Below are 27,727 nucleotides of genomic sequence, written 5' to 3' on the forward strand. Positions count from 1 at the left end.
GAGATCATGAACCAGTCAACAACATATTATATTAGAATTTAGGTTAGATAAGAAAGAAATAAACTGAAACACTGCCCAAATAATTTATGAAAACAACAAAAAAATATTATGAATGAACTTCTTCCCAAGTTTCAGAAACTTACGAAGCATTGTCCTCTGAAGAGCTTCCAAACCAGTTCCTGTAGAAAATAGAGAGTGAAAAGTTGAGCTGGATACACATAAATCTTTTGAGAGATTATGGTAGTAGTTATTAAGTAGGACAAAAGCATTCTTACAATTTACTTTGTCGGCTTTGGCAAAATGAATCGATTGAATCAACTGATGAGCTTAAGTTGTTATAGGATAGATCGCTGCACATAGAATTCACATTAGGATTCTTCTTATCTTGAATGCAATATAAAAGTAAGAACTATGTTTCATGCATGCTAGTTGGAAGTGAAGTTAAACTATTAAAAACAATTTACTTATCTTGGCCTCCCCCAAACCAAACCCCCCCCCCCCCCCCCCCCCCCCAAGTGTGTGTGGGATGCATCTAGTAGCTAATTTGTTCATCTGATTGTGGCATAATGTCTACATCTTCAACTCCAATCAAGGAAAATTCTATGATGCATCGATGCCTTCTGACATTGAGACAGCCAATTTTTCTCTTGTTTTAGGTAATCGTGCAACAGAAAATGGAAGGTAGAATTTTTTTCACCCCATGCTGGCAGGTGCCAACTCACAATTTTTATGTGCATTTTGAAGATTAAGGAAATAAACTTGAATGAAAAGTCTAAGTTCTAAATAAGAAGATCTGTTAGGGCTCTAAACTTATTGCACATTAGATGTTTCAATAAAGTACACAAGATTTTGAGATATTTTCTTCTTCAATTTAAACATACAAATTGGCACAACACCCCTAACTTAGAAGAATATTTTAACCACCTATGCATTTAACCATTTATATGGTCCAAAATTTTAATTTATTTTTGATAAATTGCCATTTTTGTGGTACAATATGCTATTGGAATTTGGAAATAGGTCTTTGGGCAACATAGAAAACTGTTGTTTGCCCAACGATCAAGGAATGAACTCTAGCAAGAAAGCTTCCATCTCGTCCCCCCCCTCCCAATACCAACCCCCCCTGGATGGTGGCATGAATGAATAATCTAGTCCCAAGTTCAAGGGCATTGGAAGTCAAATTGTTAATGAAGTTTTGTTTTTCTCCACGTGGAAAGTGCTCTAGCTTGCAAGACATCGTAGTGACAAATTAAGAATTTACACTAATGGTGATACCACGCGGCGGTATCACCATCCAATCAGCAATTTTGATTTGCAGTAGGGACCATAGCATCGTTAAGTTACTGGGAGACAAAGGTTGTCCACTTGGTGCAATTAGAATGGTTTGATCAATCTACAATTGAGCAGAATGTGAGAAAGACGTTTCTAGCTATTGGTGGCATGAAACACTATATAAAGACATCAAGTGGCAATAAGCAAAAGGTCGAGCACCAACACAACTCAAGATCAACTCATATGATTTCAATTATCCAATTTATTTATTTTAATTCCCGTACTTATCTTTCAATTTCAATTCATGTTCAATTTCAATTGTATTTCATTACCAGTTAATGCAAGTTCCATTTTCTTCATTTTCCAGCACTTATTTCAATTCCATTTATTTTCACACAGTTACAAAATTGTAGCAGTCCTCTTCATTGAGACAAAACCCAAACCAAGTGGTCCATTCTCTTAATCACACACAATCAGTCTTGATTAGAAGTCATGCTTTATTCCAATTGGATTGCATTCAGTCCTGGCATGCCCAGCACAAATCGCATTCGGCCCAAGTGTTTCACACATCATGCAAACAAAAGCACACAAGAACCAACATGCAAAGAACTAATAATCAAAGTAGATTAATGATATATTGCATGAGGATTGAGATTAGACAATTTTACATAACATTGACACCTTTATTAAGGGTTTGGAAGAGAAACTTACATTGACACCTTCAATTTACTATCCAGTATCCAAGTAAGCACAGATCCATTGAGTAAGTTACCAGTTAAATAACTAAACAAAAGCGAAATCATCAATTAGTTCGGGCACTTAGATTTCTGCCCAATTGGAGCATTAGTATTGTGACAAGAAATACAGCCAAGAATCTCACACAAAGTATTGCGGGCCATACAAAATTTGAGCTTTTTCAAAATGGATCACATGATTTTTTGCACCCTCGAACGTTAAAAAAATGAATTTAAAAATGCAACTGAGGCGGATCCAGTTTGGAATTTTGCTGTGTGGATTCAGTTTTGGATGCAGGTTAATGGTCTGCGTTGGGTCCAGAGACTTGGTTGGTTTTGCTGATGGTCTGGGCAGTTAATTTGAGGTGCTCTTAGTCTTCAAAGGTTGGGTTGAGGGGCTAGCAATGCGATATGTTGCAGGAATCTGGGCTGCAATTGTGGTATTCTGTTTGCTAAGGTTTATGCTGCTGATATGATGGATGGCTGCTGTGTTCTGCCCCTTCTGTTATATGCTGCTTTGCTTGTGAGAGGATCTGCAGGGGGATGGCTGCTATTTTCTGGTGTAGGAATGGATTTCGGTGGCTGCTGTGGAATGCTGTATATTAAGCTTATTTTGCTGGACTGCCTTACGCAGTGGGTATGCACCAGCAGATTGGTGTATGTGGCTGCTGCAGAGTGGATGAAATTTAAATTGCTATGAGAAGTGCAGTGGGATGTTAGGTGTTATGCTGTTATGTTCATTTTTTAGTTGCCTAGTTTGTTTATCAGATAGGATCAAGCTCACTAGCCAGGTTTGTTTCTGATTTTGAGCCAGTTGAGGTTGGTCTGTTTTTGGGCGGTTGGTTTTCTTTGTTGTTCTCTTCTTTTGTTTCTTTTCTTCTTGGGTTTGATTCCTCACCAAACTCCTGGGGGAGCAAGCTTGCTGCTCTTCCCTCCTTTTTTGTTGTAATCCCTGCTTTTGTATGGTTTTTGCATCAATGAAGGTTCTCTTTGGCTGATCAAAAAAAAAAAAAAAGTGAATTTAAATCCAGATTTGATATTTTGAAGTGAAAATTCAATTTTTGGCCCGTAGAAATCAAACTGTTACTAATATTTCTTGTCCTCTAGAGAGGAAGACGTTCTTCAACTAATTAGAAGAGAATGAAGAAAAGGTCTATGGCTAGCTGCTAACTCATTTTAATGTGACCTTTTTAAGTTTAATTTTCAAAGAAAGAATGCATTCCTCCTCTTACATAACTCACACAAAAAAACAATTCATATTTTCATCAAAGTACGAATAAAGCCTAATTTTAGTCTCACACAGTCAAATACTTTGTTATTAGGATCGTATAATTCGCGATTCGATTCAATGGGTAATTGATACAAACAGGTTGTGTGAATCACAAATAGCTATGAATCGTAGGTGAATCAGTGAGTCGTTGAACCGAATCAGTGAATCGTGAATCGATTCGATTTGCGAAAATCGATATTTGGTTTCTTTTTTGATTTTTTATAGTTGGAAAAGGGTTTACACAGCATTTTTAAGATCTTTAGGATTACTATATACTATTTTTTGACTTTCTCCGTCCCTATTTACTCTCAAATACTAAAACCTTAGTGGAAAAAAATGAACTCTCTCTACAATATTCTAGAATTACATATTCAATTTTATCTAAACACTTGCATTTACAAAATGAATTTTTAGAAGTGAGATTTTTTTAAAAAGTTCGAAGATTTAGTTTTTTAACCTTGTAAAAAGTTAAAAATAGTGTTGTTGAGTTATTGTTACTTGGAAGTTGGAAATTGAAAGTTTGTCTTTGTTCACTTTCTTTATTAAGAATGGTTGATAAGAAATAGTATCTAAAAGGGAAAAATGAAGTGGTAAACATGGGAATCCATGTTGATTTCTTACTTAAACCACTTGATCATCATTTAAAACAATATTTTTATTGATTTAAGTCTAAATGTTTCATATTTATTAGATATTATATAATATAAGTAAAAATGTTCTACCCACTTTGAGCTTGAAACTCTCAACACAATTTTTTTTTTGAATTTATAAAATACATAAATACACATGTCATTCAATTATTGGTTATTGTATTTCAAATGTAATTAATAATTAATTATTTGGTTCATATGGTAATAATCATTAAATCACTTTAATTTGGAAAGTAAATCAATTTTGGAATCTATCTACATACTATCTATACTATTATAATTGCAAAACTTTGTCACGTTATTCATTTGTCTGTTGCTTTTTTTTTTATCCCTAAATTTTAAAAGAAAGCATTTTTAAGTACACTTGAGTTCATTAATTTGTTTAATTTGTTTTATGAATTTCAGGTTTACCAATTCAATCACTTTGTTTGGTTTGAAAATTTCAAAATCCATATATTTTTATTTTAATGATTTTTATAAATATTTTAATTAATATTTTAATCTTTTAGATATATTTAATTTATATACACTTAAAAAAATAATAAATAATTCATTTGTTTTCATCTCATATTTTAGCCAAAACTCCACCAAAAAAGCCATTTCTCTAACGAACCCAATCAAATTAGTAAATATCATAATCCCATTTGAAAAAAAAATAAATTTAAATGGAAATTTAATAAATTTTAAATTAATTTTAAAATAATAATTAACAAATTTTTTTACAAAGTACCATATCACTACTCTTGACTAAATTCTTAGATAAAACATAGTCCATGGGTTAGCTTGATTTGATCCATAATAGGTTTTTCAAATGTAATTATATATTAATTAAAGTTTACAAATTTCATATAATCGATATCAATCATATTTGAAGAATAAATATATAAAAATTTTAGGGTTAAATTCGTTTTACACCCTTATAGTTTGGGATTAGAGCACTTTACCCCTTATAGTTCAAATATAACCAGAAAATTCTCATGTTGTTTTGGACTAAAGTGCTACTATTAGTTTTTATATCCAAACTAACAGAAGGTAACACACACTATTTTTTACAGTGGGTTTTGTTTTATGTAAAATTATAATGAAATGAATACAACAAAAAGATAATTTTGCCCCCATTTTGTCCAAACCTAAATTTAGATTAATATGTTAATCAAAATAAAATATAATATAATACAATATAATTAAAAGTTGATCTAAAATATAAAATATAATTAAATAAAATATAAAAAAATAATTAAGAATTGATATAATATGTAATTAAATTAAAATTAGATTAAAAAGTTAGTAATTACAAGAAATAGTTAAATATTTAGGATTAATTGTGATCTAAAAAATAATTAAATTAAAATTAGAATAAAAATTTAAGAATTACAATAAATAATTAAGAATTTATATTAACTGTGATTTAATTGTATTAATACTATACATTATAATTTATATGTATGGGAAATGAGAGAGGAAGATAATAAAAAATATAAGATTTGAGGGTATTAAAGTCATTTCACATCTACAGTTAATGGTGTTAATGGTTGCATTTTAGTCTAAACTCACATGGAATGATGGGAGGAATATGGCCATTTTTAAAAGACAGGGGGTAAAGTGCTATCAAGCCATACCACAAGGAGGTAAAATAGATTTTGTTCAAATTTTACTTAAAGTTTAACAAATTAATAAATATGTAAAAAACAATATGCATTTTTTATTTTGATTTTAAAAATATTGAAAAATATATCTATGAATTAAAAATAAAGAATACAAAAGCCATGCAACTCATGAGATTTGAGCACTAAACAAGACAACTCATGAGTTCTGCTATCAGTTCTGCTTTAGCTCTGCTTTTGTTCTGCTTTAGTTCTGCTGGTGTTTTTTGAGTTGGTGATCTGCTGTACTGCTGCTGTCTTTAATTTGGCTAGTCTTTGGGTTGTCTGTTATGCTTTAAGCTTGGTTAGCCTTTTCTTAGGTGAGGTTGTTTTGGGTGATTGTGGTGTTTGGCTCGCTTTGATGCTTTGCACTCATTCTCTTTTTCTTTGATGTAATAGTTTTCTTCATTAATATAGTTCTCTTCTTTGCTGTTCAAAAAAAAAAAAAAAAAAAAAAACAAGACAATTTATCAATAACTAAACCTAGGCTAAGAAACATTTAAGTTTACTAATAACTATAGCATAATTTGAATTTGAATTTTTTTTAATGTAGATACACTTAAAAACTAGCAAACACTTCAATTTTTTTCATTTCACATTTTAGCCAAAACACTGCTAGAAAAGCCAATACCCTAACGAACCCACTCAATTGGTAAATATCATAATTCTAATGAAAAAAAAATTTAAAATGGAAAGTTAAGATTTTTAAAATTTAAAATTTAAAATAATAATTAACAAATATTATGAGTGAAAAGCACAACTCTTTTTTTTTTTTTTGATGTATTTTAATGACTTCAAATATTTCTCACTGTGCATAGCATAGGTTTTCCACTAGTATTAAATATCTAAGTATGTAAATATATTTTTCTATGTAATTTAAAAAATGTGATCGAATCTTTATGATTCACAATTCGATTTGATTCGTGATTCGATATAATTCTATTTCGATTCACAATTCGAATCCCGATTTAACAACTATGGTCAAATATTAGAGATAAAAAGTAGTTTTTTCTTTTTCTACTTTGCAACACAAAGAAGGAAATTTTCTCTTGCTACATACTTTTTCAAGTAGTCCAAAGGGTTACAAGTTGCCTGTTTGTCTGCTTCTTGCTTCCTTTCTAATAGTACCACATGAGAAGACTCTTTGGGCCAAATTATTGTCCTGCTTTATATCCAAATAACTTCCTTGGTTTCATATCCAAGACTCGAGAGTTAATCTAACATTCATTTAAGTCAATAAATTTCAAGCCAATCTGTTCAGGTTCATCGTTTAATGAATTTGACTTTTGGTGCCTTTTGATAATCAAATCCAAAACTTGGCATAAGGAAACTGACAGAGACAAGATTATATTGTCAAAGATATCAAAAGATATGGAAGATATTAGAATATATGGAGATATCATGATTTATGTTTATTATGATCTTTTGTGTCTTTGATTTATTTCAATTCCTTAACTGAAGGGCCTTGATTGTATCTCCCACTCTGTATATATGGTGTATCATGTAAACAACAAGTTGAGTGAATGAAAGATGTAGACCTTTAGGGATTTGTGTGTGCAACAATGGTAGAGGGCCCTAATTTTTGTGGCTCAAATGGCTCGAATTTGCCAAAACGACGTCGTTTTGAGTACAAAACAACATTAAAATTGTCAAAACGACGTCGTTTTGGCAAATTTGAGCCATTTGAGCCACAAAAATTAGGGCCCTCAAACATTTTTCTTGTGTGTGTGGATGTAGGCCAATATTGGTCGAACCTTCTTACTTCTCTCTTTTTTGTCTCTATTGTCTCTATATATTCAACCTTATTGTCTTATTACAAAATCCAACTTGGTATCAAAGCCTACTGAATCCTAGGCCTATTTCACTATGGAGAACTCTCTCACTCCACATTTTTTGTTATCAAGGTGTTTTTCTCTCTTCCTTGAGGTGACCACTAGTTTGCTTGTTGTTATGGTAAGCATACTATATGATTTTTACTTATTTCAAGGTTGCTGGTGGGTTCGGTAACATTATTTTGTGATATGCGCGAGTTTTTCGACTACTTTACCTTTTTAGGGCCCCTATGCTGATGTGGTAAGCACATATTTAGTTCTTTTTTTATTTTTGGGCTACTGGTGTGTTCAGTAGCACTCTTTGTGGGATGTCGTTTTTCAACCTTTCTGTTTGTGGTGATTTCTCGTTGCTTCAACCTTTGTTGCTTTCTCTCTCTCGGTTGGTTTCTCTTACTGCCATCATGATTGATTTAATGCATGTTTGTCTATTCCAAGATGTTGATTCCTTACTATGTTCAATGAAGTTGTCATTGAAGGGAGTTATTGAAATTGTTGTTGTCTTTTGGCAACTTCATTGTAGTTGTTTGTAATGATCATACTATTTTCAAGTTCAAGTTGGATATTTTACTTCAATCGTTCCATGTCCCAACTTGAGGGGGAGAGTTAGAGATAAGATTATATTGTCAAAGATATCAGAAGAAATAGAAGATATTAGAATATATGGAGATCCCATGATTTATACTTATTATCACCTTTTGTATCTTTAATTTATTTCAATTCCTTAACTGAAGATATTTGATTGTATCTCCCACTTTATATATATGGTGTATCATGTAAAGAATATCAAGTTGAGTGAATAAAAGATATAGTGTAGCCCCTTAGGGCTTTGTGTGTGTACATGCAAGCCAATATTAGCTGAACCACATTAAACCTTTGTATTCTTACTTTTCTCTTTTTTGTCTCTATTATCTCTCTATATTCAACCTCATTGCCTTATTATAAAATTCAACTGAAACCAAACAAGAAAAAGAGGGCTTACATGGAATTTAAAGTTCTTAGATCATGCAAGTTGCTTGGAATTTCTCCACTTAGTTTGTTAAAGCTAAGGTCTCTGCAAAAGAAATCATAAAGAAAAAAAGTTTAGAATGACTATCCAGAATAATTTTTAATTCATAACAATTTCATTTCAGTAAAATAGACTCTGAAGCAAATAGTCAATACAATGAATTGAAATTTTCAACCCCACATAAGTAATTGTACATTTTTGCAACATGATGGAGTATTTGGCGGAACAACAAATTCTCAGCTATCAATTGCTACTTTTATCTTTGAATTAAATTATAAGACATTTGTACAAAGTGGAGTAGTATAAAACATTGCCAATACAGGTTTCATTTCTTCATTATTTGGTTTGTTATAAATCTAAATTCTATAAAATCATTCAACATTTGAATTTATCATCACTACTACTAGTAGCTATACATACACACATGTTGCTTGAGGTTCCTTCAATTAACAGATATCTGATCTACATGGTCAAAAACTGGGTTTGTTTCGCTGCCATAAAAAGTTACATTACATACCAACACAAGAGAGCTAATTTACGAGACATGACATTATATTATCCTTGGACAAGCAAGGACCAAAAAGCTCTTATAAGAGAACTTACTACTACTACTGCACATGCTAATAGATGATGGGGGAAAGGTATAAAAATATACTAACAAAGTTTTTAATTTAGTCAATGTCCCAAGATACACTGGTAAGCTTCCATTAATGTTGCAACTTTTCAACATCCTGCAATGCGATCAAGAATACATGAGTTCAACTGACCAAGAAGACATTTTCATACTCTTTCTAAGGCTATGATATAGAAGCAGCCAACATACAGTCTAATCAGTTTTGTCATGTTACCGACGGATGGAAAATTAGACACTTTGCTTCCATTCAAGTCACTAATTCTCCTACATATTGTATTTCAACCAAGAACAAAATAAATGAAACATTGGTTACCAAGAAAATTATTATTCAAACACCACCAATGCATACAATATGGATAAAATCTGAAAGAGTGAAAGGTTTCTCACTGACAAGTCGGTCATATTAGTCAGAAAGGCAATGCTAGAAGGAATTGGACCATCCAAACCACTAGCCTGAATCAATTTTCCATTACCATATATTTATTTAAATATGTTGTTGAATGAAAAACAAGTGACATCAAAACACGTCAAAGACTCACAAAGTTTCAAGATGTATCCAATTTTGGATGAAATTGGGTATGCTTCCTATAAAGAAGTTGTCCCCGATCCAACTGTGTTGTGGTAAACAATAATTGAACAACAGATTTCAAAACATAAACATTGGTAACTAGTTTAGGAATATTAAAATCCCACAAAAAATAATAAGATTCTTGAAACTTATTATATTTTCATTATATCAAACCAAAACTTAATGGGAACAGATGAGTGATGAAGCAATGTGATAGTACTTTCAATAATGTGTCTGTGTTTGCGTTCAGCTATGCCATTTTGGGCCTGAGTATAAGGACAACTCCTTTGATGAACAATGCCATGAGAAGACAGCAAAGTATCAATTCTTTTATTGACAAACTCAGTGCCATAGTCAGTCCTAAGTATTTTAAGAGAAGTCTGAAATTGATTGTCAATATATGCTTTGAATATAAGCAATTTATCATACACCTCACTCTTGTAGTTCAAAGGATAAACCCAAGTAAATCTACTATAGTCATCCACAAACAAAACATAGAAACGAAATGGAGCATCATCTACTGTAAAGGGACCCCATACATCACTATGAACTAAGGCAAAAGGACAATTGACAAAAGTATTAGACAATGTGAAAGGAAGTCTATGAGATTTAGACATATTACAATCAAGGCAAGACAAGGCCTTATTGAAAGACAATTTATTTGGTAAAACATCAGACAGATGTTGAAGCTTTAAAGAAGATGGATGGCCTAATCTTTGATGCCACAGCAAATCAGGCACAGATGCTGAATTGCTGGACTGAAACAGAGTTGTTGGAGTGCTATCTGTTGGAGTGCTATCAGACAGAGGAGCAGTAGTGCTAGAGTGAAAAACTTGAGGAGAAGAGCATGGTTCAGATGAAGGAATGAACTGGTAAAGACCATTGATGTTAACACCTCTATGCAGAATCTTGTTCGTGCATTTGTCCTGAATGACAAAAGTATTAGCATCAAAAATAACAAGGCAGTTGAGGTCTTTGGTGAGTTGATGCACAGATAAAAGGTTTGAAGAAATAGCTGGAACATGAAGAAGATTGGAAAGAGGAAAAGAATAATGCGGAGTTGGCAAAATACCTTTACCGATATGACTGATTTGTAAGGAAGAGCCATTACCAATTTGAACATGATCCTGACCTTGATAAGGCTGAAATTGTTGCAGATTAGTCAAGTCATTGGTCAGATGATTGGTAGCAGCAGAGTCAACATACCAAGGAGGTATGGAAGGATCAGAAGAGGACTGAGGAACTGAAGTAGCATATGACTGAGGAACTGAAGCAGCATAAGCCTTTGACTGAGAGGAACTGCTGCCAGAGAAAGGCTGAAATGTAGGATCCAGTCGATGCCAGCAATCAAAAGCAGTATGATTCCAACCTCCACAAATCTGGCAGCCAGAGTTAGATCCAGAATTAAAGGAAAAGGCTCCTCTGGATCTGTTATTATTATGAATGTTATTGTTGTATCTGTTATTGAATCTGCCACCACGAGAAATATTATATCTGCCTCTGAAGCCACGAGAGGAACCTCTGCCCCTTGCAGAATGAAAACCTCTATTAACAGAATTGGAAGAATCATAACCTGAAGATGATCCTTGTGAGGCAGAATAGGCAACATGAAGATCAGTGTCAGGAGACTGTTTAAGTTTCTGTGCAATATGAATGGATTCGGAGCATAACAATGAACACAAATTTTCCATTTGGATAGGCTCAGATCGAGTACGAATAGAAGTTTTGAAAGCCTCATATTCCTCTGGTAGACCATTCAAAGTGAAGAAAACCAGATCTTCATCCTCAATTTTTGCAGAAGCTAAAGCCAGCTGTGCTGCCAGATCTTTAATTTGAGAGAGATAGACCTCCATTGAAGATGATTTCTTACGCAGAGTTTGAAGTTTGGTTTTTAGTTGATGGATATGAGAGCGGGAAACTGAAGTAAACTGCTTCTCTAAGAATTGCCATACCTGATCACTTTGAGTCAGATGAAGAACAGATGAATAAATGGATGAAGATAGAGTTGCAGTTAGACAAGTAAGCAAATGTGCATCAACCAATTGCCATTGCACATAACTTGGATTTGAAACAGGTTTTCCAGTTTCATCAATAAGATCTGGAGATGGACATGGATGAGATCCATTAACATGATCAAGAAAGCCAGATGCTCTAAGCATATTTGTCATTTGAGATTTCCATATGAGGAAATTGTTGGATTCGAGCTTCACTGTAATGAGAGAGTTGAAGTTTGAAATTAGTAAACTAAGATTTGATGGCAGGGAAGAATCAGCCATTGGAGACCTGTGGATCTTGCTCACGAGAGCTTCAAGGCTCTGATACCATAATAAGATTCTTGAAACTTATTATATTTTCATTATATCAAATCTGTTGGGTACATTGGTTTATATACTGTATCTAAAGCATACAAAATATCTAACCTGAAACTAACTCTAAACAAATTAACTAACTCATAACAAACTAGTCTAACCACCACAACTAATTCCACTAGAGTTACAGATCTGTGATGGTGCAGGTCTAACAGACAAAGACAGCTGGCCATGAGCAGATGGTGATAAAATCTGAGTGCAGTGAGCAGTGCAGTGAGCAGAGGATACTTCTTCAAAAAAATAAAAATACAAAACTTATAAAAACTCACAAGTCCTTCAAAGTGGTCAGCTTTGCTAGTGTTCCGTGTAAGTCCCCAGAAAAATTATTTGAGGTTAAATACCTTAAAAAAAAAAAAAAATTTAGAGTTCATTTGAAGGATCAATCAACCAATTGGGTAGTCCTAGTTGGCGGGGTCCGTGACTCTCATATTCAATGTCACGGGTTCAATCATTAACGATGGACTTTAAAAGTTCATTTCCCAGTCCTTTGAGGCCACCCCAAGGCTAGGCCCTGTAATTACTGAGTGTATATGCAGGATGGAAGACTACATGTACCGGAAATTGAGAAGTAGCTGGAGTGAAGATCTGGACACACTCTATGAGTTAAAATATATATATACACTTATCGAAAGGATCGCTTGTCCTTAACTTCGGGTGCCAACAAATGGATGCTCCAAAAGCCCAATCTATTAGAGTAGGGCACAAGTTGTAACATATATTTCAACACTATTAGGACTAGCACATTTATTTAACAAGTTTATGACGTAACATATTTAGAAAGGAAGGGGGAATAAAAGCAAGTAAAAAGGTATTACAGTCTTGTAATGCTGGAAAGGTTACCAAGCTCTTGAGGAAGGTCTCCAGACAGTTCATTGAACTCAAGGATTCTACAAGCATCAAAACTCCCAATCTTAACAAAAGCACTAGTGAAATTCTTCATATGCATAAAAAATAATTAAAAATAAAAAGATATGAGTGATTAGAATTTCACAGGTTGTTAGGTGTGGTGATGTTTCCAATTTGTGATGGGATTGGACCTATTATTCTGTTTCCAAGGAGGGATCTGCAATAACACCATTATTAGTATTAGAAACATGAATAGAAAAACTTCGAGGTTGCATTTAAATCTTAAAATTGTGAATTGATTTATGGAGGATAAATAAAAAATCTCTTTTTGCTTTTCTTTTTAATCTGCAAATCCATTCATAAATAATAAAAAATAATAATAAAAATAAATAAAAAAACACAGCACAAAATGACATATATGTATGTGTCTCATTAAATTTGTGTATTTACATACATGTCTAACAGTGGCAAGGAACCTCATTCTGGAGGGATAGTACCATTAATGTAGTTAAGGCTGATGTCACTGCACAAAAGAGAGAGTAATCAACAAATAATTGCCAATTCTACTGTATATGGCGGTGTAGAATGAAAAGGCAATTACAAGTTTTTTATTGATGGACCAGATTGGCTAGAACACTTGCAACTCACTAGAAGGTCAACAGGTCGATATACCTGCATTTGGTTCTTTCTTTCCTTATATTAGTAAGGATATTTCTCTCCCACTTTAGGAATTTACATGTAATTGTATTTTATGTTGAATTTGATTCTCATTGTAATTACTGATCCATTGTTTGTGATACCTTGAAAGGGGAAAGTAAATACTTACAATTCTTGGAGATGAGGGAGTTTGACCAATTCTGGAGGGAGAATGCCACTAAGATTTTGTGATTTGAGAACTCTACACTTCAAAACAAAAATTAGTTTACTCATGCTACTTGCAACATATGGCAATAAGGATGAAATCATGGAAAACCTTTTTTTTAGTTTCCCTTTGAAGTACACGCCTTCTTACAGTGTTTGTATTATGAATTTGTGAAGAAATTTGTTTGGGATAAATAAAAGGAAAAAATGAAAAAAAAATAATAATAATTTCTATTTCACACATCTCTTTCTTTTTCCTCTTGGCGGTCAAATCACTCAAAGTAATTTTTACCTGTCGGGTTGGTTGGATCGCCTAATGTAAAGACAAATTATAATAATATTTCTTAAACTTTACATTTAATATAGGAATACTCTTATCATTCTGAAAATTACATCGGCTCGAAGTTTATAGATGCATTGCAAATTACACCCTCCATTAGTCAACACTTAGTCAATCAAGGAATTTTGTTTATGTCAGCAATTAATTTTTTTTAAATGCCAGTTTTAACCTTGTATCTCACTCATCCAAGACAAAAACACCACCATTCCAGACAAACCAAGCAAAGAGCAGCCTTCTATGTACAATTGTCACCCCTTCTCTCTTTATAAATCAACACTCTCATGATTTGAGTTGACGACTACAAGCACAAAACCCACTTGGAATTTTCATCAAATAGTTCGTCCATACACTTTCTCAACCTCGAATGTTGCCTCATATGCTTCGATTCACATACATAATCAATGGAATCTAAAAATTCAGATTTCATGCAACCCTCAACATCACCAACCAACCAACCAACCAACCAACCAACCAAAACCCAAATTTGAAATTAAAACAAGCATAATCAAATATGATATATATATACATACATACATACATACATACATACATACATACATACATACATACATACATACATACATAAAAGGAAAGAAGAGAGGGGAAATTGCCGAAGACCTATTAGTCCCGCAAAATGGTGGAGATAAGAGAGCGACAGATTTGAGGCAGGAGAGAAAAGGGCTTCGGCTTGGAAAAGAAATAAAAGACAGAAGAGACGTTGGCGGTGGTGGTTGTGGCGGTGGAGGGAGAGGAATAAATGTCGTTATTTCTAGGGTTATGTAAGGAATCCATAAAATTCGTAATTCGATCTGGTTCAGTCTAATTCGATAGGTTTGGATTGGTTTTTTGAATTCGTGGTTTGGTTCTGGATTAGAAATTTCAAAATTCGTAGGCCACAGATCGGTTCCGGATTGAATCCCACGGTTCCAAATTGGTACCGATCCGGACTGTCTAGAAAATAATCTATATTTATACCATATACAGTATATGTTTTTTCTTTGATTTTTGGTATAATGTTATTCATTGTGATAAGGAAGTCTGACAAAAGATTGAAAGCTGGGCTTATTCCTGAAGTAACCTGAGAAAAATAAATATAAATATATTGCAATAAGTTAACCATATACTATGTATATATGTATTTTATATTGACAAAAGCATTCATCACACTAAAACAATTCATTGATGAGCCATCTAGCTCATTCAGTAGCAAACTGATTTATCAGCAATATTAGCTAATGTGGTAGAAAACAAATACATCACCAAAGAATTATGCATGATCTTATCAATTCCTAGCATCAGAATGGTGGTTCAGTTATTACTTAATAGTAAAACACAAATAGACCCACACAAGGAATGTTGTTTGCTTTAAATGTTCTATATTTTTTTTTTTGTTATTTAATTATGTACATCCGTGGTCCTAAACCGATCCAATCCGTGTTTAAACGGATTGGTTTGGATTTGTTCCACGATTTAAACAGATTAGATTGGTTCTAATTTTTCAAAAACCGTAGATAACGGATTGGTCCTGATTTTCTCCCAATCCGGACCATGCTCACCCTTAGTTATTTCAAGTGGCATTAGGGGTAATATCGTGATTTCATCATTTGACAGTGCTTGCACTGATTAATTCATTTATGCTTCATTTGTCTCATTTTGAATATCAATTTTGAATAAAAATAAAATGTTTGAATATTAATTTTTAAATAAAAATTAATAATTTGATCGAACAAAAATCACACTCGACAATTGATGTCTGAATATTTATATTTTGTTTGGAAGTAAATATTTAAAGATTTGTATTTTGTTCGAAAAATAATATCCAAATAATATAAATGATGTGTAGTCAAACAAAATCTAGTATGCAAATAAAATCATCTATATACCCATCTTTTGGGAGTGTAATTTATTTACTACATTTCTTGTAGTATTAAAATTAGAAACACAAAATAATTATTTTGTTAATTAAAAAACTAGCATTTTATAACTAAAGAATAAATTGATATAACTATATACGTTTTGAGTCATAACTAAAAAAAGATTATATCCAAACATTACATGAGTCATAATTAAAATAATGTCATAACGAAAGAAGAAAATTAATTATAACTAAATAAGAAAATGATATAACTAGAATATGGTGTACCATTTTCAAGGGATGTGTATAGTAAAGTTTCCCTTTTGTTAATAGATAAACATTAGTAATTAGTTTTTTAATTCATAAGCCTAACAAGAAATCAATGTATTTTACCCTTGAAACAAGCTCAGATAAGTAGATCATCTTTACTTTGAGCCTTATGGCTTAAGAGCTTCAGTTAGAACTGTAATGTACAAGTAATTATATTAGTAATGGTGATAGAGCTTCAGTTAAGATAGTAATGTACAAGTAAAACAGTGGGCCAGGCGGGATGGTGAGATGGTAGAGACGGTGACATTGGTGGTAAGATATTGTGTTGAAGTGGTGGCGGCAATAGCAATAATGTTGGTGGTTGGATAGTGGTAATGGTAATGCATTGATCACTTTTGTGAGATTTTGAAAAATGAGTTTTATTTTTTTTGAAAGTGCAAAACATTTTTCATTTTAATAAATAATAATAAAAAATCAGTGACATTCAACGCCAAAAAATATATAAGAAAGAAAAAATCTTTAAAACAAACTCTTCACTAAGAAAAGGTGGCACTTTCTCCATTTTTTTGAAATTAATGCCTAGCAAACTATACAAACGGACAAGTAATTGGGGTTAGACCTGTGGGGAGGTATTTTGAGAATGGCGCCACATGGCCGAGATGTTGCCGAGATGTCAACCGAGGTGCCACGTGGGCGAGCTTACCGAGGTGGTTACGGTGTTGTCGAGATATTGTACGACAATACCAGCATCCAAGATATCTGGATAGAGGACGAGAATCCTAGATGAAAAGAGGTACTTAGTTCGGATAAGGATAAGGCACATGGGTGGTTTATCCATATCTAACTAAGAGTTTGAGATAAGTATTGTGCTTGAGTCCTATGAAGTGAGACTTCTAGGGGACAAGGGCACTAGAGGCTATAAAAGATAGGCATCTCCGTGGGTCGAAGGTATGTTTTATTTTGTGAGTTTAGTACTTGTTTGATATTTTGAGAGATAAGATTGACTGACTTGATCGTCGAAGTGTCCCCAGGTGGATGAGCTATCGTGGTATTCTCACTTTCTTGTTGGCAGGTGGTTGGCTTAATCTATTCTGTCACATGCTCTCCATCTAAGTTCCCCGTTTGGTTGTGAGGTCAGAAATCAACATCCATAATTTGGCGCCGTCTGTAGGAATTTAGTAAGAATAGATAGCCAATAACAAACAAGAGGTGAGAGTCAGGGACGACATACACAGTGAGGATGAGGAACACGTAGATTCTAATGCCGGAGGACGAAGCAAAGATAACAAAGTGTAGGAAGTGAATCCTGAGGCAAACGATGTCGCCAAAGGCCGAAATGGCCTAAGAAGAGGAAACCGAGATGAGTACTACCATGAAAGCAATCTTCAAGTATGGAAGGATAGATGCTTGAGAAAAAACAAGGAATTGAAGGACATGGTGAACAAGTTGACAGACCTGCAGACGGTAGTCAACTTCATGATGCAGAACAATGTGATGCAACTGCGTTTTCCTTGCTAGATACACCGGCACCAGCGGCCAACGCCGATGTCCAAAAAAAAGGACAGAAGATAATGCCAATTGTCCCACAACATGGCAAGCGACAAGGGAATTCACATCGGCAATCACGAGATGCTGGACGGACAGAGTTAAGGAGAGAGGAATCTCAAAGGACACCACGAATAAAAGAGACCTATGTCAGGGATCTCGGCAGATCCACAGACAGAATCTCTTCTTTGATGACGCAGTGGACATGAAGAAGTCCAAAAGAACCTAACCTAACATAGGAAGCAACGCACCGAAGAGACTGAAATCGACTGAAAACCGAGCTCCCGAATAAACAAAGGAGGGCCTGAGAGATTACCTCCAAAGAAAGAGGCACGAGGCCAAAATCACATCCAACGAACCGTCGAAGTCCCCGTTCTCGGTGGAGCTTGATGCGTTTGAGGCATTGAAGAGGTTCAGCATGCTGAAATTTCAAATCTATGATGGTAAGTATGTGTAGACACCCCATTTTTGACCGACCTTAAGACTCAGATGTCACCAACCGAGCGCTCGGTGATGTTGCATATTGTGCTCGTTCTGAGGTTGCGGAGTCTCGGCTGCGAGTCTTGCCTCCAGACTTCGGGGATCTTTTGTGCTTTGCTTCAGTTTGCAAACTAGGTCCTGTTTTCTCTTCCCGAAGAAAGGGAGAGGTCTCGTAGACCATCTCTCAGTGGCTGTAGGCTACGTTTCGTGATCGTAGGCCATTTTTCCCGTTTGGAGCCCAGTTTCCGATTTTCGGAGCCGTCGGCCGTGTGCCTCAGTTCGGGACCGCTTAACTACCTCCGTTTGCTCCGATTTTTGGCACACACCTTGTTTCCTCCCTTTAGAGGGACACTGTGTCCCGAGAGACCACCTTCGTGGTCATACGCCACTTTCGGTGCCTAACAGCCTGTTTTCGGGGCCCCGGACTGCACATTTTGGCCCCCGAACCTTCGTTTTGCATCCGTCTTGGTCCATTTTTGGTAGGGACCCTATTTTCATTTCTAGGGAGGTGGTAGTATGGTGGGAGGCCACCTTCTCTCCTTGGAAACCAGCTTTCTCTTTTTCTCTCTCCTCCAGTCGATTTTTCTGACAGAAAGCTGGTTTTTCTCACTTTTAAGCCATAATTTCTGGTTTTTCATACCACCATTGTGTTGTGCTCATCTGGGAGGCCACCAATATGGGTAGGCTGACCAGTAATTCTTCTTGACCCTTTTGAATCTTGCTAAAAAGTTGGTTTTTCTCTCTCCTGGGTCACATTTTCTGGTTTTCCACCATACAGCTGTGTTGCGCTCATCTAGGAGGCCACCTTTCTGGGGTGGCCGGCCAACATTTCTCCTTGAACCTTTTGACCCCTGGTCGGCCAACCAAGGGGAGTGGCCGGCCGGCCACTTGAATTGGTCGGCTTGCTTCTTGCTTTTTGCTCTCTCCGAATGCAATCCAGCTGTGCCAGCTGGGAGGCATTTGGACCATCCTCCATACACGTGTATGGAGGATATTTGAGGTTTCTTAGAGAAGCTTTAGAGCCTCTACTCTATAAAGGAGAGGCTTGTCTTCATTTGCAAGGGTTCAACAAGTTTGTTAGAGGCTTATACACTTCTCTCTCCATAGCTCACTATTCCAAGCTCCAAACCCTAATTTTCTTGCACCATCTGCACACCAACCCTTGGTACAACACCTCCATCATCCATCCAAGCATATTGGAGCTGATTTTCAGAGTTTAAGGAGCTCCCATCTTGGTCCAGAAGTTGCTGGAAACCTGCTCTTCAAGGGTAAGTCTCCATTTCCCTTTTTCTTGCATTATTTTGCTCCATAACTTAGCCCTATTTGCAAGCATTTATGGGTTTTATTATAAACTGTAAAGTGTCTTATTTTGAGCTACTCTTGAAGTTTTATTAAGGATACTTTTCTGTTTGAGGTCTCCTACATCCTTGTATGCTTATCTCTCTTTTAGGGCTTATTTTGCATGATGTCTTAGCCTTACTTGCAAGCATTTTTGGGATTTTCCATAAACTAGAAAAAGTCTTTTTTTGATCTTCTAAACATGTTTGTTTAAGGACTCTTTTCTGTTTGGGGTCATCTTCCCCCTTCCATGCTTCATTTTCTCATGTTTTGAGCCTTGCATGTGAGCATTTGCATTGGCCTTGGTTTGGCCTTTTAGCCACTAAAATAGATGTGTTTTTGAGCTTCAAAATCAGAGAGGGGTGACCCTCTCACCCCTTGTTCTCTTTACTAGCATTGTTGGCCTTCCAAAGGGGCTCCATCTTGCATGTTGTGAAGTCACATTTCAGGCCCTATTTTGTGAGTTTCAAGGTCTTCCTTAGCTCTATCTGGAGCCTCTTTGACCATATTTTATGTCTATGATGCATGTGCAGAACAATCCCATTCAAGGCCTTTCAAAGGGACCTTTCATTGCATGCTTCCTAGACCAATTTCAGGCTCTTTTTGGTGGGTTTTAGGGCTGTCATAACTCATTTCTAGAGGTGGTTTTGCCCTTTTGGTTGTCTATCATGTATGTGTAGAGTAACCCTTTTATTGGCCTTTCAAAGGAGCCCGTCATTTTTGCATGCATTGACTGAGTTTCAGCGGTTATTTGGGCATATTTTGGCATGCAATATTTCTTTTTTTGGCTGGTTGGGTGAGCCCTCATATGCTTCATATAGTTGTAGAACAACTCATGGTTCACTAGCTTTCTTTGCATGCTTTATGGACCATTGATTCTAGCGTATTTGGCCATGCCTTAAACTGATAATGTGCTTATTTTGGACTACCCTAGCTCTGTTTTTGGGTTTTGTGGTTGAATGATGTTAGTTTTGTATGCTTGTAGTTCAAGGTCCATGCTTAGCTTTGAGTTTTGAGATCCATTCCATGCATATATTGAGGTGTGTTCATGTTTTGAGGCTATTATTCATCACATTTCAGAGCTTGTTTGAATACCATGTTGCCATGTTTTCATCTCTTTAAATGTGTTTGAGAGTCAGGCTTGTATGCCCCATTTACCGACTATTGAATGAGCTCCATTTCGTTGCATTCCGAGTCATCATTTTAGGCCAATTTTCCACTGTTTCAGACCTACCTAGGGTCTGTTTGGGGTTGGTTTCGCCTTTGGTGCATTGCTTTGGGTACCTCTAGTGTAACGCACTTCACTAGTTTCGGTACCCGGGCCCCCTAGCTTGCATTGTGTCATATTTGCATGTTTCGGGACCATATTTCATGCTGTTTCAAAGCTGTAATTTATGCTATTCCATGTCATGTTTCATCCTTTGCTATGCCTTGTTAGAGTTGCATGTCATGCCTTAGGTTCGGTCCTTGGTATTCGTGCATGTGTGCACGCATTTCGGTTGTCTCATTTTCATCTAATGGCCACTGATGTAAGTGTGGCTGAGGTCCACTCATGTTGGTGTAAGTCCATCGTGCATTGTATATGCCATTTCAGTCCATAGGATTGCGTACGTTAGGTTGCATGTTAGAGCATTGTGTATGCCATGTTACATCGAGCATTGTGTATGCCATTTCATAGCATTGCGTATGCTAGGTTGTATGTTAGTCGCATTGTGTATGCCATCTCATTTGCATTGTGTTTGGGATAGGAGTTAGCCCAAGCACGGGAAACGAGGGACGTTTCATATTCCGAGTGACGAAACGTGTCTCAATTCCCGGTCGCCGATACTCCGGATTACCCATGATGGAGTTTAGGTCCTGTTGTGTTTATATGTGCATTCATCTCACACCGAGTCGTGCAATTCGACTCCTCAGCCATCATGCATTGAGATGCGTGATTGGTGGCACGAGGATCGAGGACTACACTCCCTGAAGAGTAGTCATGCATACATATGTGAAAATACTTTGTTATGTCCCTTTCTTGCTCTCTGTTGCAACAAATCAAAAATCAACAGCCTTCCGGAACCTTGCACAGCATTCTGAGATTAATTGCAAACAAAGGCGAATCGGGGCATCGCAATGGATTTTCGCGCCAGGCAACTCAAGCATGCATCTTTCGTCATTCGGAACAGAGCTGAGGCGGTCCATTTAGCTTGCATGCTAATTTATTTGCTTTTCTAGTTAATTTGTTGATTAATTAGGGTTTTGTAATATTTAATTAGCTAGAGTAATTAATTATTTATTCGGACCCTCCAAGCGAGGGCACAACTGTAATAAGTGTGTGTGCATGTGATGTATGTCTTCCAACCCCACGTCTTTGTCCATTTTATTTACCAACTTATGATGGTTAGATTAGGGCATGTTTTAATTAGCATACTTATGCTTGCATGTTTGCATCATTCATCTGTTTTGCATGCACCGGGCTCGGTGCATCATACTAACTGCATTTGTATCTCAATTCCAAGTTGAATACGTGTTAGCTGTAGCATCTCATATGTCATTCTTAGAATAGCTGAGCCTATTGTAGTTACATTTTTACATGTGTTGCATTAGGCATTTCTGTATAGTTAGGATCATGCATGGATTTCTAACATAGCTTTTGTTTTGGTTTGGAGTACTCGGTAAGTTTTATGCTTTAGCATCCTTGCATGTGTGTGAGTGACTGCCATGATAGCATGCTTACCATGAGGCTATGTGCCTATGTGATATACCTACCTGAATGCCTGTGGGTGAAGGTTGGGTTATTTGGATTAGAACAACTCATCGACTGCGAGTTTTAAGCCCACTAGATAGTGGCAAAACCATATTTTCTAAGCCCACATGAGGGTGGCAAATCCACATTTTAGCCTACTTGCGAGTAGCAAACCGCTTTCAAAAACAAACATGAAATGTTGTTCCAATTCAGGCGATCCAGTCTATATTTGTATGATGTGCGCATCACATAGTAAATCTAGGCTAATAACCGGAATAAGAGCACATAACGTTTTCAAAACTAGATATCATGGTTAGTAGAGGCCGATCTTTGATCGGGCGAGCGGGGGTGCTCACGAAATGACCTTCCCCAATCGTACCCAAGTTCCCGAGCCGAGACAACTTTGGTGATGACGGACACGTGGCCTTAGGCAATGAGTCAGGGTTTCCTAAATTTTTCAAAATAAAATATTGAGGTGGCGACTCTGTATCTGGCAAAGCAGTCCATGTTTGGCACTTCTTTCAAAAAAATCTGTTTTCAAAAACGATTTGCCAGATTTGAACTCTTTGATGATTCATCGGTCTTGCATTGCACTCCGCGAGATTAGATACAAGACCGTGACTTTTGAGTCTTGAACTGTAGTGAGCCCAAATGAACAGAACGGGATTCATCCTCCCGGGGCGTTCGGGGACGTCTACAGTTTGACCCAAATTTTTATGTTGGATTATACTTAAATGCAATGGCTATGCATAGTAGAAACGAGCAGTTGTTGTGCAAAGTGTTCCCATTAACGTTTGGGAAGATAATGTCAGATTAGTTCCACAAGTTACTGAGAGGATGTGTGAAGACCTGGGAAAGTCTGGCCGAAGATGTTTATGGCCAGGTTTGTTACAAACAAGTTACATCCATTGAGGGTAGACTCTCTACTGGCTCTAAAGATTAGCGATGGTGAAGGCCTTAAGGCCTATGCCAAGAGATACTATGAGGTTTACAATTAGATCCCGGCTTGTAACCAGGAACTTGCAGTCGTTTCTTCCAAGAATAGCTTGGATGATGATTGCCCACTTCGGCAATCCTTTGCAAAAATCCTCCCGAAAAACATGGAAAAACTCATGGCACGAATCGAAAAGTATGCCAGAGAAGAGGAAGACAGGAAAGCCAAAAAGACAAATGCAGCGAGGCAGGAGAGAATAAACGGCTCACCAAAGCATAACTGAGGAAACAATGGCGCCGACAAGCCAGAATTGAGATTGAAGGCTATATAGGCAGTAAGCACAGTTTTCAAGATTCCCAATTACAAGATCTTGGAAAAAAATTAGAAACCAGCTATACTACAGGGCACCACAAAAGATCCCAGGTGAATACATGGATAGAAGCACTGGGAAAAATTGTGTCTACCACGAAGAGACCGGGTATATGACTTAAGGATGCCGGGCTCTGAAGTCGCACCTGGAGGATTTGGTCAGACAGGGACACTTGAGAGACCTAATCGATGAAGCAAAAACAAAAGAGGAACAAACGAAGCTGGCCCAAGCGCTGACACCACCACCACCATCACCGCCGACAGAAGGACCACGAGTAATCAATGTGATTCACTTGAAGGTCAACGAGAATCAAATTCGAGGAGAGACTCAGAGGGTAAGACATCTTCAGCATATTTACCAGGTCCAGCAGGAGAAGCCTTGGATAGATGAATATCAGGGGCCGATGATATTTTTCATTGAAGAAGATTTAGATATAGTTCAGCATCCGCACAATGATGATCTGGTGGTGACATTGAAGATCAGAGACTGCCAAATGAGGCGCATCTTGGTTGATCAAGGCAGCTCCTGTGACATCACGTATGTCAGATGTTATATGGAACTTGCCCTTCACAAGGATGATTTCGAGTAATTCGACAGCCCCATGGATGGATTTAATGGGACCCCAACATGGCCACTGGGGACCACAAACTTGGAGGTACAAGCTGGAACCAAGACAGTCACTACAGAATTCACAGTGATAGATACCCCATCTTTCGTACAATATCATCTTGGGAAGGCTTTGGTTGCATGCTATTAGGGTTGTTCCCTTAACATTGCACCAACTGTTGCGATTCCCAACCGAATATCGGATTGAGGAGGTAAGGGGAGATCAAGTGCATGCAAAAAATTGCTCCATGGCAACAATAAAGTATACTTGTAATGTCAGAGAAGAAGAAACAACAAAGATTGAAGACGAAGACCGGGAGGTCTTGGATGACATCGGCAAGGAACCTGCTAACAAGAATGAAAAAGGTTCTAGTATAGAGAGAAGATGAAGGGCGATTCTTCTTCTTCGGTTCAGGTTTAGCCGAGGAAGAAGAAAGAAAATTGAAGAATTTCTTAAGAGAGAACATCAAGGTGTTTGCCCGGACACCTTACGAGATGTCGGGAATCAGTCCCAACGTCACCTGCCATAGACTTAACGTGGACAAGTTGGCCAAATCTGTGATCCAGAGTGGTCCATGTACAGGCAATTGAAGAGTAAATGGAGAAGCTGCTGGAAGCACATGCAATCTGAGAAATAAACTACCTAATGTGGTTGTCCAACACAGTGGTAGTAAAGAAGAAGAATGTCAAATGAAAGGTTTGTGTGGACTTCACAAGCTTAAACAAAGCTTGTCTGAAGGACTGTTTCCCTCTGTCCAAGATTAATCAACTTGTAGATGCCACATCGGGGCATGGAAGGATGATCTTTCTAGATGCATATAAAGGTTATCACCAGATAGCAATGTATATGAAGAAAAGATAGAGTTCATCACCCTCAAAGGACTTTACTGTTACAAGGTAATGCCCTTTGGACTGAAGAATACATGAGTGACATACCAGAGGCTGGTTACCAAGATGTTCAAGCACCGAATTGGGAAGACCGTGGAAGTCTACATTGATGACATGGTAGTTAAGAGTAAAGAACCTGGAGATCATTTGGCCAACCTAAAGAAGTCTTTGACATATTAAAGGCATATAGGCTTCACCTGAATACCTCGAAGTGCGTATTTAGGGTAGGATCCGATAAGTTCCTGGGGTATTTGGTAACTAGGAAAGGAATCGAAGCAAACCCAAATTAGATCAAGGCCATCTTTGATCTAAAGAGCTCGATAATAGAGAAGGAAGTCTAGATTTTGACCGGCAAGGCAGCAGCTCTGAATAGATTCATCAGCGGAGTTCAGACAAGTGTAAACCATTTTTTCAATTGTTAAAGAAGGCAACAGATTTCCTATGGATGGAAGAATGTGAAGTCGCTTTGGCCGACTTGAAGAAATACCTGACAACCCTGCCCATGTTGTCACACCCAGTTGTAGGAGATGAACTATTTTTGTACTTGGCAGTCTTAGACCACGTCGTCAATGCCATGGTTGTCCAAGAAGAAGAATGAGAGCAAAAGGCAATGTACTATGTGAGCAAGACGTTGGCAAATGCAGAGACCAGGTACCTGCCCTTGGAAAAATTAACGCTTGCTCTAGTAATGGCTTCAAAGAAATTGAACCATTACTTTCAAGCTCACAAGATTGTGGTATTAACGGAGCATCCATTAAAGTCTATGCTACAACATGGGAATCTGACAGGCAGAGTAGCGCGATGGCTATAGTTCTAAGTTAGTATGACATAGAATACAAACCAAGGACAGCAATAAAGGGTCAAGTTTTGGTTGATTTTTTCATTGAGTTCACACTAGGAGCATGCCCGAGGTCGATGTCTATGAACCTTAGCTTGGGATTCCTAAGACAACCAGAAGAAACATAGCTTGGACCACAGAACCCTACCCTAGCAGGACAAAAGAAATATCATGAAAAATCGAAGCCTTGGGACATTTATATCGGTGACTCCTTCCGCCTCTTTGTCAATAGCAGCTCAAACCGACAAGGAGTGGGGGCAAGAGTGGTGTTGGTTTCGCTAGACGGACAAATGATAGAACAATCCATCCATCTGGGATTCAATGCCTCGAACAACAAAGTAGAGTATGAAGCACTAATTGCAAGGTTAAAACTAATAGCAGCAATTGAAGCCGAGGAGGTGGTAGTCTACTGTGACTTCCAACTCATTGTCAATCAAGCGACGGACAAATACACAGCCTGAGATGAGAGGATGATGGCCTATGTCAAGGAGGTCATCAAGTTACTAGCACAATTCCAAAGTTGTCGACTACAACAAGTTAGCCAAGACGATAATAGTCATGCTGACGCCTTAGCAAACCTAGTCAGTGCCATAAAGTCAAACGAACCAATAACAATCATGGTAGATTATCTATCAGGCCCAAGTATAGAAACTCTGATAACAAGGTATGAAGCAGTGTGTATAGAGATGGGTCCAAGCTGGATGGACGCCATAGTTAAGTTCTTCAGAGATGACAAGCTGCCAGAAGACAGAAGGGAAGCTCACAAGACAAGGCTGAAGTTGGCTAGATTCTACCTGTCAACAGAAGACTATCTGTACAGAAGATCTTTTACTGGACCTTTACTGCTGTGTGTGCATCTTTCTTATGTAAAAGACTTTTTGTACGAGATCTACGAGGGAGTGTGTAGAAGCCATGCAAAGGGCAGGTCACTTGCCCACAGAGCTATATCACAGGGATTCTGGTGGCCTTACATGCAGAAAGATACTGAAGCATATGTAAGAAAGTGCGAGAAGTGTCAAAGGTTTGCACATTTGATACACCAGCCTGTTGGCAATCTGAATCCAGTGTCCAGTCCTTGGCCATTTGCCCAGTGAGGCATGGATCTTATTGGGCAATTGTCTAAGGCAACTGTACAGAGGAAGTTCCTGCTTGTAGCAACTGATTACTTTACAAAGCAGGTAGAGGCTAAACCTCTTGCCAAAATCTGAGATGTAGATATAAAAAACTTCATCTGGAAGAACATAATCACCGGATTCGGAATCCCAAGAGCCATCGTGGTAGACAATGGCACCTAGTTTGACAACAAGCTGATCAAGAACTTCTGTGCGATCAAGAACTATTATTTAACCAGCTTCTCCTAAAGAAATGGTCAAGCCGAGAGGTCTAACAAGACCATCCTAGATGGAATCAAGAAAAGACTGGAAGTTGCCAAGGGCAAATGGGAAGAGGAACTGCCAAATGTCTTATGGGCATATCGCATGATGCTGAGAAGATCTACTAAGTAGTCATTCCACTCGAGATTGGCATTGTAGACTCGCCTTTTTCACATCCCCTTTCGGAAGGTTTGAAAAGAAAGGCCTCACAATTTGGACTCCCGCGGTTCTGAATCTAATCTCACAAGTGCAATGTGAAACTGATCAACACTAAAGAGTCCAAATCCAGTAAATCTTTTGGAAAATCGATTTTAAATCAAATAATGCCAAAATTGGACTGTTTTGCCAGATACAGAGTCGCCATCTAAATATTTTTTGTTTTGAAAAAATTTAAGAAACCTTGACTTGTGCTAATGGCTACGAGTTCGTCATCACCAAAGTTACCTTGACTTGGAAACTTAGGTACGGGAGGGG

General features: G+C 37.0%; 1 protein-coding gene, 2 long non-coding RNA genes and 1 pseudogene across 3 annotated transcripts; 1 reads left to right on the plus strand and 3 right to left on the minus strand.

Annotated features, from left to right (window-relative positions):
* Window positions 1–13,240, minus strand: part of LOC114290304 (uncharacterized) — a 46,273-nt pseudogene extending 33,033 nt beyond the window's left edge.
* On the minus strand, window positions 10,107–11,221 carry LOC145797328 (uncharacterized). Its single transcript, XR_014338730.1, has 2 exons — window positions 10,682–11,221; window positions 10,107–10,535 (listed from the first exon to the last, which is right to left on the minus strand). It is a non-coding gene; the product is annotated as an uncharacterized LOC145797328 (long non-coding RNA).
* A 34-nt stretch (window positions 13,241–13,274) lies between the features above and the next one.
* LOC145788941 (uncharacterized) lies at window positions 13,275–14,771 on the minus strand. Its single transcript, XR_014338731.1, has 3 exons — window positions 14,644–14,771; window positions 13,651–13,722; window positions 13,275–13,347 (listed from the first exon to the last, which is right to left on the minus strand). It is a non-coding gene; the product is annotated as an uncharacterized LOC145788941 (long non-coding RNA).
* An 11,582-nt stretch (window positions 14,772–26,353) lies between these two features.
* On the plus strand, window positions 26,354–26,974 carry LOC145798307 (uncharacterized). Its single transcript, XM_082885820.1, has one exon. The coding sequence runs from the start codon at window positions 26,354–26,356 to the stop codon at window positions 26,972–26,974; it is 621 nt and encodes a 206-aa protein (XP_082741946.1).
* Window positions 26,975–27,727: the final 753 nt, after the last annotated feature.

The sequence above is a fragment of the Camellia sinensis genome, chromosome 8, assembly GCF_055761805.1.
Source record: "Camellia sinensis isolate YWXY chromosome 8, ASM5576180v1, whole genome shotgun sequence".
NCBI classification, from domain to species: domain Eukaryota; kingdom Viridiplantae; phylum Streptophyta; class Magnoliopsida; order Ericales; family Theaceae; genus Camellia; species Camellia sinensis.

What these genes read in the sequence shown, in the direction of transcription:
- LOC145798307 (XM_082885820.1), top strand. Translation starts at nt 26,354, where the DNA reads ATGGCCTATGTCAAGGAGGTCATCAAGTTACTAGCACAATTCCAAAGT.